The 14857-nt window shown below is 37.1% G+C and overlaps 1 protein-coding gene across 1 annotated transcript; it reads right to left on the bottom strand.

The window, feature by feature from the left end:
- Positions 1 to 212: 212 nt before the first annotated feature.
- Positions 213 to 14857, bottom strand: LOC143861160 (mitochondrial ribosomal protein L51/S25/CI-B8 family protein). The gene is made up of 4 exons (XM_077372088.1): positions 14707 to 14857; positions 12315 to 12438; positions 1270 to 1376; positions 213 to 531 (listed from the first exon to the last, which is right to left on the bottom strand). The coding sequence occupies exons 2-4, from the start codon at positions 12392 to 12394 to the stop codon at positions 359 to 361; spliced, it is 360 nt and encodes a 119-aa protein (XP_077228203.1). The 5' UTR covers positions 12395 to 12438; positions 14707 to 14857; the 3' UTR covers positions 213 to 358.

Genomic DNA, 14857 nt, shown 5'->3' with positions numbered 1-14857 from the left:
ACCCGGTCAATTTCTTTTCCTTTTCTTTTTTCTTGAAACGATGACTTGCTCAATTTCTTATGAAAGATAAAACCTCAGATTAATGAAACCAAACCATGACCAATGAATCCCGATCAAGAAGATTCAAACCCATGGTATGTACTTGCCACTACACGAGTCCAGATTAATTTCGAAGATGGTTTCCGTTGCTAATTATTCAATTTCTTAAATGATGATCTCGAAAGAAAATTTTAAATCAGTTCCTGTTGAAGTTCCCAGGACAGAGGCATATGGCAAAAGTGACAAGTGAACCAATGTGCATGTTCTAATACAACGACATCAAATCCTGCAGTCCCAAGAACAACTAAGACCCAAAACTTTAAAATTTGAGATCAGTTGTCCATGTACCTTGCACACTAGGATGTTTGGTAACATGTCTTGTCTTCAGCTTCACCACTTTCCTTCCCAATGCATTCCTCAACCTGGTTGCGTGCAACAGTATGTCTTCTGGTGTTAGATTCTTCACACATATCACGCGCTGGTTTTTGTTTCCTGTAGAAGAATGAAATTTTACGGTTAAAAGATGCAAAATTAAAAGATCTTCGATCTTTTCAAAATGACAAAAGTATGAATCCCATGCCACCGGAAAGGATATGATATCAAAATAACCATCATTCTAGATCCAAGGATTGAAGTTCCCAGAAGCTTTAGGACTAGAAGACTCAAAAACCAAGAGAATATCACTGATAAAACTGAAAGGGCAACATACAAGAATCAAGAAGTCCAATTATGAGTTCTACACGGAGCATAGTATGACATACAAATCTAATACTGAAGCTTTTTTTTAATGGTAAAATACACAGTTGCTAATACTGAAGTCTTGGGCCTCTTTGAATACCTTTAAAAATTATTTGCACATGGTCTTATATGCAAATGGATTTAAAGTTTCAAACAATTATTTGAGTTATAATAAGTTGAAAAATGGCACGGTTAATGGCTTCCAAATAGGCCTTAATGTTCTATTTGCAAAGAAGAGTAGAAGACTAAACTCAAATAATTTTATTTGCAAACAAGGACAGTTCTTGGTGGCATCTAAAGAGGTCCTTAGTCTCTAAAACAGCGGAAAAGATGATTAGAAACTAAGCTTCATGCAGTCGTAAAGTACCTTCTCAAACATCAAAGCATTTTGTTGTTTCAAGAAATTCTGTAAACATTTCAATCATTGAGAAAGTGTGGGAGGTTCTATTTATTTTAGAGTCAATTAAGAAAAGAAAAAATTCAAAATCTTACTGTAAAAGCCCTTCAAATGTGGATGTTGACCACGAATGAGTTCAGTGACCACCTCTAGCTGCGAATTACCATCTTTAAATGCAGGCAAATGAGATTCCATAAATGACCTGCCACATCCAATATTAAACAAGAATTAGAAAATCCTATGACTAACCCAGAATTGGATGCACTAAACACAGAATATTTGAGTTGGCCAGGAAAAAAAGCCAATATATAAGAAAGAGTTTTAAGCATACACAATCCTGAACAGATTACAGTTTTTTTTTATTTTTTTATGGAACTTTTATCAATAGAATATAGGAAAAACAAGCGACCTAGGAGGTCAATACAAGTAAGAAGAGAATATGTACAAAGAAAGAGAAAGACCTTAAGGAGGAAGAAAGTAGAAGATCTCTAAACATTGCTCTATCGACTCCTGACAAGGCCAATTGTCGGCATCATTGATAAACGACCTTTTATGGGCTAACAATGATCATAAATAATGACTTTACAAAACCCCAATCTGCACTTGGTAAGCAAATTAAGTTTACAAACCAAACGCAGCTCATATAACTACTAAAGTAAACACCCGTGTTGCATGGATTCTTTGCTCCCTATGCCAAATCTGCGTCGATACATTTCGATACGCGAATTGTACATGGATTCTTGTGGGACGCATCCGGATTTTTATCGTAACCGTGACCTGCACGAATCCTATTTTTGGGGCGAATCCGACACAATGTTTTCTCCTTAAAAATATGAAACCCATATATTTTTCCTTTGAATGCGTTTTCTTCTTAACTTTTTTTTAATAAAAACACAGCCCGTCTTCTCTTAATAAAAATCCTAGCGCCACGACGCTCCACCCGCAAGCATAGACCCCCTTCCCCCCTCTTCTTCGACTCTATTAATAAAAATCCTAACGCTTAGATCCTCCACCCTCAAATTTTTCAAAATTTTCAATTTTTTACTTTTTATTTTATTTAATAAAAATTACCGAATCCATGAATCCTACTTTTTGGGGTTTGCTGAATCTAACACCTCGGAGGATCCCAACACACGAAGTCAGCAACTCAATGTCAATAGCTTTGTTAAAACAAAAACAACACCAGTCTTCTAAAAATGAAACTGGAACAAAACTGGACTGGTTGTCCGACCGGGTTTACCTAGAGATAAAAGAGCAATTTGGTTCTATGGAAACAAGTATATTCTTGAGAAAACCAATTTAGCTGGTTCATTGTTTCAACCAATGTTTCAAAACGCGAACACAAATCAAAATGCAGCCAAAGCAAATCCTAATCGGCTCGGAATGACGTGGTTGAGTGTGGTTGACGTGGCAGAGTACTCGGTTGACACGGTCATAAATCAGGCGAGTCAAAGGAGATTTGATTAAATTTGTAGGGCAAAACGCGGACTCAAACAAGAATGCAGCCAAGGCAAAAGGGAGTCGACTCGGGGGAGTCAACGATGACGCGGGGGAGTTTTGAAACTATGGTTTCAACAGCCAAATTGTTTGCATAGAAGGTTGTCGGGATAACCTGCCAATTTTATAGCAGGATAAAGACATAACATTACATGTGGAAATATGATTTGGAATCAAATTTTCAACCCACTTTGACCTGCACGTTTTACCACAAAAATCAAAGTATAACCTTCGGGTCAAGCCGACCGTCAAAAGTAGGAGCTTCAACCATCACTTTATTGTGACATCTTCTGTTTTATCCTCTCTGATCCTATCTCACTCTCCAAACTCGTCCCAATCTGAAGGAGAGAGATTGTGTCGAGGTCCACAACCTTGACCGGGGTCATAACCTTGACGCTGGGTTGCTCATGTCATGGAGCATATCCAGATAATGGGGATCCTTGTGCCATGTAGCATAACTTGGATGTTGGAGACACTCAAATCGTAGAGCGTATCCCGGGTGTGGGTGCCTAAAAGGTGGATGAGGAGAGGATCCTGAGAATAGGTGGTTGTGGTTGGACATGGGAAGGTGCTGGGGCATGTGTAGGCGCGTTTTCAGCCAAGGGTACCTTCTAACTCTATACAAACGGTGTAGTCTCTAAGGCTAGAAGACATGCCTGGAAATCTTGGATAGTGGGATCCATGCTAAGTGGGACTGCAACCCTTCAAATTTGGTGTTTAGGCCTTCCAACAACTTAATTTCGGTTGGATTCCATAATCAAGATTTCCACCGACAAAAAAAGAAGACTAATCTCAGGATAAAGAGACGACTTGTGCTTAAGATGGTTTGGACATATCCAACGTAGGCCTTTGGATGCTCCAGTGATCATACGCGACTCATGCCAAGTTGATGGAGTAAAAAGAGGTAGGGGCAGACTAAAACAACTTGGGTAGAAACAGTGAGGAAAGACTTGATAGCTAGGAACAGAGAATATGACCTTGGATAGGAGAGAATGGAAGAAAATGATCCATGTAGATGAACCCAACTAGTTTCAGGATTAGACTTAGTCATTTTGAACGGGGTAGATTCTTTCACCCTCATCATGAAAATTTTCTAAAGGATTCATTAGCTGACCCCAACTGGTTTGGGACAAAGGCTTAGTTGAGTTGAGTTGAGTTGAATCTCAGGATAAAAGAATGAATGGATATGAGACCTTAAATCATAGGCTCGGATATGATACCAAATCTAGTGTAGGATGGATCAAACTTGCATGGGGTTATCTAGAAATGGAATGAATGTGACAAATCTAAGAGTAAATTTAATTATATAATCAATCTACACATTAGCATGCAAGTAGCAAGAATATCACGAAGTTACAATTCTCACAATCAGGAAATTTCACCAACCCTACAAAGAATGTATTTCAATCACACGTACAAAATCTCAAAAGGTCTCAAAACAACATCAATATATCTATGAGGAAGATTCTATACCTCAAAGAAGACTATTGGGCAAGTTTAGAGGTGCCAGTTAGACACATGCCGTGAAGTTGCAGATTGATGACGGTATGGTGTAGACTGTTGTGGTAGGGAATATGAATGAAACAAATGGGTGAAAACTAAGGGTTTGAGTCCTAAAATAGGTGATTCGATTAGGGGGAAATTTCTATGAGGTTTATGATAGGTTTGGAGGGATGCAAACATATGTCGGGGAGCTGCAGAAGGATGCCCACAAGGTGTAAATTAGTTTTGGGACAAGACGAGAGGGGTGCGGGATAACGATGAGTTTGAATGATGTTTTTAAGGTTGAGAATTTTTTTAATGGATATTTTAGGGCTTTTGGATAGAAGACAAGTGAAAAATAATGCAACAGAGGTTTTGGGTGAGGTTAATGGAGGTTTGGGCACTTGAGAAGGTGGTTTATTGGAAAAAAGCAAAATTCGTAAGTGAAGATTCGTAGAAAAAATAAATGGAAAGTAATAAGAGGTAATCTTCTCTTATTAGAAAAAATAAATGGAAAGTAATAAGAGGTAATCTTCTCTTATTAGAAAAAATAAATGGAAAGTAATAAGAGGTAATCTACTTATCTCAAGGCAAATGACAAGTAATAAAAAGTAATCTACTCATCTCAAGGCTTCATCACATCATGAGTTTCTTTGGCATCTCACCAAAGAATCCTAACATCTCAACAAAGAAGAAGAAGATGAAGCATTTTTCTCTAAGAAGCTCCCAATGTAAAATAGCAAATGAATGCAGTGGTCTTTCTTCCAAAACCACATAAGGTATTTATATCAAACAAATAAAAAACCCTAAAGACTATAAACTACCCCTTACTAAGGACTTAAAGACTTTCTCCCACTTAAATTTTCGTAACTTATGTGTGGGGCCGATTTAGAACAGTCATAACTCAAAGAACTTAAACTATTTTGATGTAAAAAGACCCTATTACCCCTAAAACTTAAAAGGACCCATAAAAAACTCTTTTTAAAACCCTATAGCTAAAAAAATCTCTAAAGAACATATGGAATTAAAAAGGGCTCGCATGACATCCGAATCATCTCTGGAAAACATATATGAATATGTCTGTAAGATATGTGGATCATATGTGTCGTCGGGGGACATTTTGATCGAAAAATCGGGTCATTCATCCATATCAAAGTCATATGCCTATCTTTGAATCACCTCCGTCGTTGGTACACTTGAAATCCTAAGTCTGAATCCCCATCAGATTCCCACATATACAAATAAGCTCTAAAGCTTACGATTTGGCAAGGTAATCGGCCAAATCGTTTGCACTTTCTACAACATGTTTCATCCTATAGGTCCCAACAAAAAGTAACTAATCAATATGAAATAAAAATCGGTCAACAAATGTAAATTTGTCCCAATAATCATATCTATGAAATCCAACTAGTATGGCCTATAAGAAGTCCCAAGGGCGACGGGTGAGCATATGAAGGATGAATGGTAAAAGCAAGGTATGGGTTATGGGCAGCAGTGATGGGGTTGAGTGGGAAAATAAGGGTGTACGGATTGTTAAAACAGTTCAAACGGATAGGGAAATATGGGCAGGCTGAAAATGAAAGTGAAAGTGTTCCATACCTGTGAGTGACATGCCGGATGTCAAGCATTTGATCATCCGTTGCAGGATGTGTTCGACAGAGGAAAGAAACAAATCTAGAATGAGGAAAAGAAAGGATGGTCTTAGACAATACAACGAGGAATAAAGAATCAAAGAAAGATAAAAAAAACAAGAGATCGAGATCAAGAAAAGATCAAGATCAGGAAGAGAAAGCAAGATGAAGATTGATCAAAATCAAGAAACGAACTAGATCAGATAGAGAAAGCAATATGAAGATCGATCAAAATTAAGAAACGATCAAGATCTAGTAAAGATCAAGATCAAGAAAAGAAAGGGAGATTAAGATCCAAGAAAGATCAAGATCAAGAAGGGGGGAATAAAGGAGGGAAGAGGGATGATTTAGAAACCCAACCAAAAAGGATGAAGTGGAAAGGGAAAAAAATAATGTAAAATATAAGAAGGGAGAACGGTGGATGAGTAATAGAGGAGGCAAATGGGGAAAGAAGAAAAGGAAGAAGAAGAAGATGGGAAGAGAAAAGGAGAAGAGAGAGGAGAGAAATGAACAGGGAAGATGAGAAAAGCTGTGGCTGCTCTTGGGAGGGTGCAAGAAGAGGAAAATCACACATCCAAAACTCCTATAGGGGTTCCTCCCTTAGGTTTTTTATATGGGACTAAGGGATCTTTTGCCAAGGTTCGTATTTACTAAAATAGTAAGTTTATTTAGTAAAAATAGTGAGCTTGTACTTACTAAAAATAACAAGACTGTATTTTGAATTAGTTACGTGCGGGCTTGGGCTTAAGTGATGGTAGGCCTTGGGAAAAAGATGGGAAATGTGGGTCATATGATGATGTAGACTTCCACCACATCTAGGATAACAAAAATATAACTAAAAATCAAAATAAATACCAGATAAAAGAACTAAACAAGTCTCTCGTAAAAAAAACCAATAAAATAAAGTCTATGGCTACTGGATAACATAAAAAATCGTATCACAATTTCTCCAGATGATGTCCACCGAGTAGCTTGAAAAAAAATGACATTGTAGAGCCCAACAACCCATTGTGAATCTGATCTTCCAAACTATGTGCTTGAGAGAGGAGCTCTGCCTTAAAAATACAAGAATTCCTCTCCTCCCAAATAATCCATATGACCAAAAAAGGTGTGAGGTGCCAAAACGCCAGACCGAGTGAACTGAAACCTGTTCTCCAACTCTACGATAAAACTATTGAATCGACTTAGAGAAAATCTAATCAACCCCATACCATTTGAGAACTTAACCCTAAATGAATGAATCCGTTTTGCCGAAGATAAAATGGTGTGTGGGGTCCAAACTTTGTTCGCGCATATAAAATTTGTTCACCAAGTGAAATTGATGTAAAATTAATGTTCTTCCAACTTGTCCTGCATATTGATTTTGTTAAGAATCATCATCCAACAAATGGCCTGAGTTCTTGGTAGGACAATGGGACTCCAATATTTCGACCAAGTAAAAGAGGAGGCTGCGGGGTCCCCCAAAATTGAAAAAATGATTTCATTAAAAAAACGTCACTTGCTTTTGGTGCCCACAACTTTCGGTCAAGTTTTTTTTTTTTTTTGAATGGCAATAATTTCATTAGAAAACGACCGAGAAGGTCATATTCAACCCCCCTTTTGTTAATTGGGACAACCCCTCTATTGTAAATCTGTAATTTTCAATTTAATTTGAACCAGGTGCACACCCGATACGTACACAAACCCGGGTGCGTACCCGGTACGCACCCAAAGAGTACCCAAAAGCACCCGCACCCGACACGGGTACGTGGGCCTCCGGAGAGTACCCGTGCTTCTTAGCGCAATACCAATTGGACCTGCAAAAGCCTAAATCGCTTCCCCACTTTTCATTTCTTAGACACACCCCCCAGTGGAACCAGAGCTTCCAAAGCTAGATCCATCAAAGTTGAATTTCAAAACGCCTTGAGCAGGAGGCTCCTACTCCCAGACATACTTTGTTGGTACCTCCACACTATAACACACCTCCCTCCAACCATTCCACAGGTCATAAGACAATACAAATCTAAAGCTTGGCAGAGTTTTAACCCAAGAGACAACTAGGGCCACTACTTTCCAATACAAGAAGAGTGGTGATCCCTTCGATATACCATTGAATACTCTAGCATTCCGTTCTTTCCATAGCATCCAAATAGTAGCTAAGAAAGATACATTCCACTATATCTTGCCTTTTTTCTTCCAAGGGGCATGTGACCAACTAAGAAAAGCATCCATTAGATTGGCCGGGAAAACCCAAGCAATACCAAACTACATAGGATTTTACTCCACACCTCCCTCGCTACTTTGCAGGGAATGAAAATATGGTAAACAGTCTCCCCCGCTCCCAAACATAAAGCTCAATGACCAATTATCATACTCTTTCGTTCCCTTAGAAAAGCTACGGTCCGGATACGATCCAATAAGGCCGCACACATAAAAGAACATACTCTAGGCGAAGCCTGGATTGACCAAACTCTAGCTATATTGGAGGAACTAGGACTAGAAGCAAGATGGAAGTAATATGATTTTACTGAGAAGTCCCTAGATGAGTTCCATATCCATACTCTTTGTCCTCCCGAGACTACTTAATGTATTCTGCTTCAAGCAATTGAAACAACTTTCGATCAAGTTGATTCAATGAGAGGTACATATCGTCCAATCTGCAAAGAATGTTAGCATAGCAAATAATTTCTAGATAATGTAAGATTTCTAGACAATCCCTTCCCCCCCCCCCCCCCCCCGCCCCTGCGCAAAAAAAAAAAAAAAAAAACCTTCTATAGAAACACGTGGATACTTCACATCTTAATTCCTGAAAAGAGGCTTGGGAATTTGTGTGACAGTAGACAATACTTAACCATCTATCACTCCAAAAGGTGACAGTAGACAATACTTAACCATCTATCACTCCAAAAGCCCACATTCTTCTCACCCCCACCCAAATCTAATCCTCAGATGAAAATATAGTGAAGAGGAAAAATGGATCGCCAAAGTTTTCTCCATCTTCTCAATAATCTGGTTCCATAAAATTGTCGATGGGATACCCAGACGAAATGGCAATTCAAGATATATAAGAGGAACAGAAGATGTTGAACAACCCAGAACTTTGGCTAAGCTCTGCAAATGATTATGCTCTACATTGCACCCCGATATTGGGCTTTTAACTTAGTTGATTTTCAAGCCTGGAACTACTTCAAATCATCTCAGAATAACATGGAGATTATGGATATGAATATATGATCATTGACTGCAGTACAAAAAAATGATTCATTTGCAAACTGAAGATGTGAAATGGAACCCAAACCTCTAAAACTGCTTTACGAAAGGAGCTTATGTTTCATGGCCAAATGTGTAGCCGTTCGATATACTCAGTGGTTGAGATTTTACATGGAGAAAATAGGTTTGGAAAATAGATTTCTCGTGCATCTTTCTCCCTCGACTGCTACTTCATAGAAAACGGAGAATATTTCATGAAACTAAATATTGTTTCCATTAAAAAAATGAATCTCAGCTCAGCAATTTCATCAAACACTCTCCATGCACGATTAAGCATGTTGTCCAAAAGCTTGAAAGTACTATTGAATCACATTTTAAGAACTAGACAGGAATGGATGTTTGTGTGGGAGACCAATAAAATGTCATTTGCCCAGAAACAAATGTGTATAAATTGGCTCTTGTTACATCAGATCATTTTAAAAAAAAAATTTGTCTCTTGTCTAGATCCGAGAATTCCTCTCAACATTTGATAATTTTCCATCGATGTGATTTGTCTGGTAAACATGAGCATATAAAACATATAATATGTGGACAATGGATCTCCTTGTTGGGAGCTTAATAAATCATTAAAGAATTTTGTTGGTAAACCAATGATGAGAATTAGAAAGCATGAATATAAGACACGTTGAATAATCCTTACAATCCACGTGTTGCAAAATACGTAACTCTCAAGCACCTTAGAAAGAAAGTTCCATTTAACCCTATCTTAGGCCATTTCAAGATCCATTTTGATACACGCGTAGCTATTACCTTGAATCATTTTCTTCAAGTCAATGAATATCTCTCTCCAAGAAGAATGCAATCGTATCGTATGTCTTCTGGTACAAAATGAAAGCTGATTACATCATTTTCAATCATTTGCTATAATTTTTGGAAGAAAATTGGTTGATAATCATCTGGTCCAGGCACCTTAAAAGCAAGAATTGGTTGATGATTCATTACAATGCTACAAAAGCATTATCAATTGAATATCAATCCCAATCATAGTCTTGTCTCTAGTTATCACTCACAAGAACATAATATACAAGCAATTTCCTATAATGCAAAAAAAATTGATTTTTGTGAGCACATATTTCTCCAACTTAAAGACCAACACAACGAAGAAACTTGCAAGTCAGAACCAAAATCAAACCCTTTTGAGTTTATCCCTTACATCCACAACCCATGAAGCAAAATGATGTACTGTTGTCACTGCCTCGTCCTTCTTTATTCCTTCAATAGTTCTGTGTGTGTGTCTACGAGAGAGAGAGAGAGAGAGAGAGAGAGAGAGAGAGAGCGAGAGGATGGAGATCTATGTCACAAATGTCCTTTTCGGGAATTTCTCGGCAAGGGAAAATCTCGGGATATGTTAATTTATTTTATTTTTTAGGGTTTATGTCGAGAAAAAAACGGTAAAAATAAAATTATTTAAAACATATATAAAATTAAAATTTATGAAAAAATATAAATAAAAATATCTTTAAAAGATCGGGACAATATCGCGATATTATCGGGATATTTTATGATGAAAACGAAAATATCGCTATATTTTGAAAATCTGGGGATTACTTCTGGATTTAGTCGTTTTATCAAAATGTCGCGATAAAAATGCGATATTTTGAAAATATCGAAGATATTTGTGACATAGGTGGAGATCCGCCTTTGAATCTTCGCAGAGGTAATGGGAAAGGAAACTTACAGGACAGGAAAGTTCGTTTCCACCTTTGAGACCCTTGCGTAAACCTTTATTTATCTCAATGGCTAACATTTCGTATCCGAATAGGAACATATGTCCAACGTGTAAAATCTCGACCGCCAAACATAACTAACAACTACACATATGGTGACGATATATGAGTTCCTTTGTCATGATAGAGCTGAAATAACTTCCAAAATAAATTATATCAGCTTATCTAACCATGGGAGACCCTAAACAGATTATAAGGTTCTTAACCATGTTAAAATTCCTACGTAAGAAAATGTGAGGCTAATTAAGTTCACTAACCAACAATGAGCGTTTAATGAACTCATTGAATTTAACCCCCTCTAATTGCCAGCGAAAGAACCAATAGGGCACATCCTGCTGTCTAAAGCAAGGCTTACCTGAATCACGTCAACAAGGAATGGTGTATGTTGAAAGGAAATTTTCGACCCCTGTGGATGCAGCTAGCTTCCACCAGGGAAAAAAACTGTTTGGGGCACAAGTGTGTGCCACATGGCAGGAACCAACATCTAACTCTTTGATACATGCATATTGCAATTGTACACTCACCCAAATATGCAAGTCCATGGCATTTCCAAGTTGATCCTTTAAAGCATCCAATCCACTTCATTTCAGGTCTGGTTGTATGCATGAATTTCAGCTGAAATCCGAAATTTCGGTTCGAAATTTCGGATTTTGCCCGGGACCTAAACCAAAAGTACCTTAAATCGAAATGTTACATTATTTCGCTGAAATTTACAATATTTCCACCGAAATTGCCGAAATTACCGAAATCTTGTAAAATACCGAAATTATTTTCCCAAATTTTACATGATTTCGGCCGAAATACCGATATTTCGGCCGAAATCATGTAAACCTTAAATCATGACTTCGGTGTCGGCCGATGCTGAAACCAACACCGAAACCAAAAAATTAAACCTTGGTTGTATGTTCCATTAAAAGCTGTGATGAGACATGATCCAGTAATCTCCAACCACTCTCTCCATTGACTAGTTACAATTTACATGCACAGTTAACGTTCATGCCTACAATCTTCTATCTCAAATGTGAAGGAGTATGAATCCCTACTAGACTTTTGGATAATTCAATATCACAGGTGATCACTTGCACAGACAAAAACAGTTGTAGAACAATTGTCTCGCTTGAACATATTTAAAACTTAAAAGTTAAAACACTCGTATGTACTGCAGAACATTAAAAGGATGGTAAGCCAATCTCATCTGAAACTAATATGGCATTAATATCCGCTTTCCTATCTTAATATGGTTGTCCAAATAATTGGCTCACAAACAGAACAATTATAACATTGTGGAATAATATATTTCAAAAACATGAATCCCTGAAAAGAATATCCCTTGACAACATATTTTTCAACAAGTTGCAAAAAGCATTGTATCTACCAAAAGTCCAGTAAGAAAGTAAAATTCCATCTATTTCCATTACCTAATCTGGGAAACAAGTGAACAAATAACACATGATGTCAAATCATTCAAAAAAAAATGCATCTTGTCATTTTCTCTTATCTTATAATATGCTTATTAGCTGATATAACATAAGATTTTAGAACAAAAGAACGCACCTGATACCCCGACTACTTCCTCCCCAGTTACAGTAGCTTACAACCAGTTTTTCAAGTTGCCATACACCTCTCAAAGCCATCTGAACAGAGATATGTACTCTATAGTAGCAATGAAGATGTCTATCTGCAACACGCAAAACTATTACTTTTTTGGTTCAAGAAAAATAATAAAGAATGATAATAAAGAAGAATAACAGAAAAAGAGAATTATATCAGATTTAGAGCTAGAAAATCCAAAAAGGAAAAATGATATCTCATGGAAGTATAACCCCTGAACAGAACATCACCAAAAAACTTGAAGTCATGCTTAATTACAAAAGCAAGCATTTGCATATGGGTTGACAAGATCAAATGTGAACTTCTGATAAACTAAGAAAACAATAAAACCAAAAAAAAAATTATAGTTTCTTCTTTCAAACTTTTTTATGAATCAAGTGATTGGGTCAGATAGAAAAGGAAAGTATTTGTTTCTTTCTGCTCTTGTTTTTCCTTCCTTCCCAAATTGACGATCAGACTATCGACACTCATACTAATACTGATAGTGATGGCTTTGATACGTTACTGGCAACAATTGGATTTTCGTCGGGATCTAATCAAAGGATCTATGCGCTCAAAGACGTAAAACAGTGTGACTTGGGAAATGTTTAGAGCAAATGTGCATTCCCTGCTTTTTTTTGACAGAATAGTAATTTTTTATTTTGTTGATATCTCTAGAATTATGAATCCATTTTTTAGGAATTGGATGGGGAAAGGTCCGCAATTCAAAACCTCAGATTTTGAGTAGGAGGCAAATGGAAAATAGCAAAAAAATAGAGGAGGAAAAATAGGAGAATGAACGAATGGCAATGTCAGAAACTTGGGATACTATTATATTTGCGCAAGCAATAAGAGATTCTATGTTAGTTACTAACCCAATACAATTCCTAGAAAATAGTGTTTAAGTATAAATGATTGAATAACACCAATTCTAACAGCGTAAGCTTTTGGAGTAAATGGTTGTTTCACATGGTATAAGAGCTATTGCCTCATGGCAGGTTCTGGGTTCAAAACCCAACAACTCTTCTGCACGGCCAACCCAAAAGAGGGGCCACACGTGAGGGGGAGCGTTTAAGTATAAATGATTCAATAACACCAACTCTAATAGCTTAAGCTTTTGATTCACAAATACATCATATTTCCTTCATTGAAAATAGCTAAAAATCTTGTATTTCAAGTTCCCAAGTGGTACGAGGATTTGAATGAGTGGAATAGAGAAATGGATGTTAAATGCACCTATAATGGTGTTCAATTATCAGAAACAGATTTTTCCGAATAACTAATTAACAGACGGTATTCAGAAAGCAACATCCAGAATGAAACTAAGCTAATATTTTTTTCCTGATAAGGGATTTAGTCCTGTGTTAATGTGTTATCCCCGAAAAAGCTAATTAACTAACAATTCAATTGAGAATTACCCCTTCCCAACATAAAATTATAAGTTTTATTCCACCAAAGCATTTATACATAGAGACCCATAAAACGAAAATGTTAAATAAAAATAATAGCAAACCAGATAGAAAAAAAAAATTGCATAGACCGTCTTGTTGGGAACAGTTGCCTTATTTCCCATACCTACGTACGGTGGGAAGTGAACTAGGAAATTGGGTTTTTTTAGAAAACCTAAGCAATAAAAAGAGAATTCATGAATTGGTATTCGCTTGGTGTGCGGCAAAGCAAGAGCGGAGGTGTGCTCGGCTACCTCAAGGTAGGGAGAAGAAAAGGGGAGGACAGTCAGAGATATAAAGAGAGAAAGAGGGTTTCTTCTTTGGACTTCTTATCGGGTTCCTCTCAGGTTTTCATCTCGGGTTTATCTCTTAGGTTTTCTCTTTGGGTTTTCTCTTGGGTTACTCTTACTGTATGGTCTTGGGTGAGAGAAGAAGGGAAAGGGTTGCGGGTTTTGGGTTTGATCCATTGTAATCCTTGTATATTGTTATTGTTTTTCTCACAGTTGAAGACCGTGTTTCTCGCCAGTGGAAGTAGGCTTGGCCGAACAACGTAAATCTTGGTTTCATCTTGTGGCTTGTTTTATTATTTTACTTTTCCATTAATTTGTGGACGATCGGATCTGATTTCGGATTTTATCAACACCTCTCAACAGGGAATTTTCAGGATTCAATCCACCAAACCCTGAATTCATAGCAAATCCATGGACTGAGACATTATATGAAATAATTGAGATTTGTGACAAAATATATCTACAAGGGTTTCTCTGAATGCCGCTCAGTTTAAGACCTTAGCAAGAAAAAAGGGTAATGAAAAATCATAATAAATAAACAAATAGAGTAGTGAAAAAATGGATTTGGAGTTTCTGGTGTTTAGGGATAATTTCTTTTAATAGAAAAAAAAAAGTTACCTGAAAATGGCCGACGTTATGTGGAAGGGCGAAGCCAGTGATTCCTCTTTGTTCAGTGGAAGAGAGATGAAACTAAAACCACGTACGGGGTTTATAGACTTACGGTTGTCCGAGGTAAACTGACCAAATTACCTCACAATCGTTTTCTATT

Source organism: Tasmannia lanceolata, unplaced genomic scaffold (genome assembly GCF_043159265.1).
Source record: "Tasmannia lanceolata isolate RefF3 unplaced genomic scaffold, GAP_Taslan_0.1 ptg000037l, whole genome shotgun sequence".
Lineage (NCBI taxonomy): Eukaryota > Viridiplantae > Streptophyta > Magnoliopsida > Canellales > Winteraceae > Tasmannia > Tasmannia lanceolata.
The sequence above is the reverse complement of the archived record's forward strand: the minus strand, read 5'-3'. Positions and strand labels throughout refer to the sequence as shown.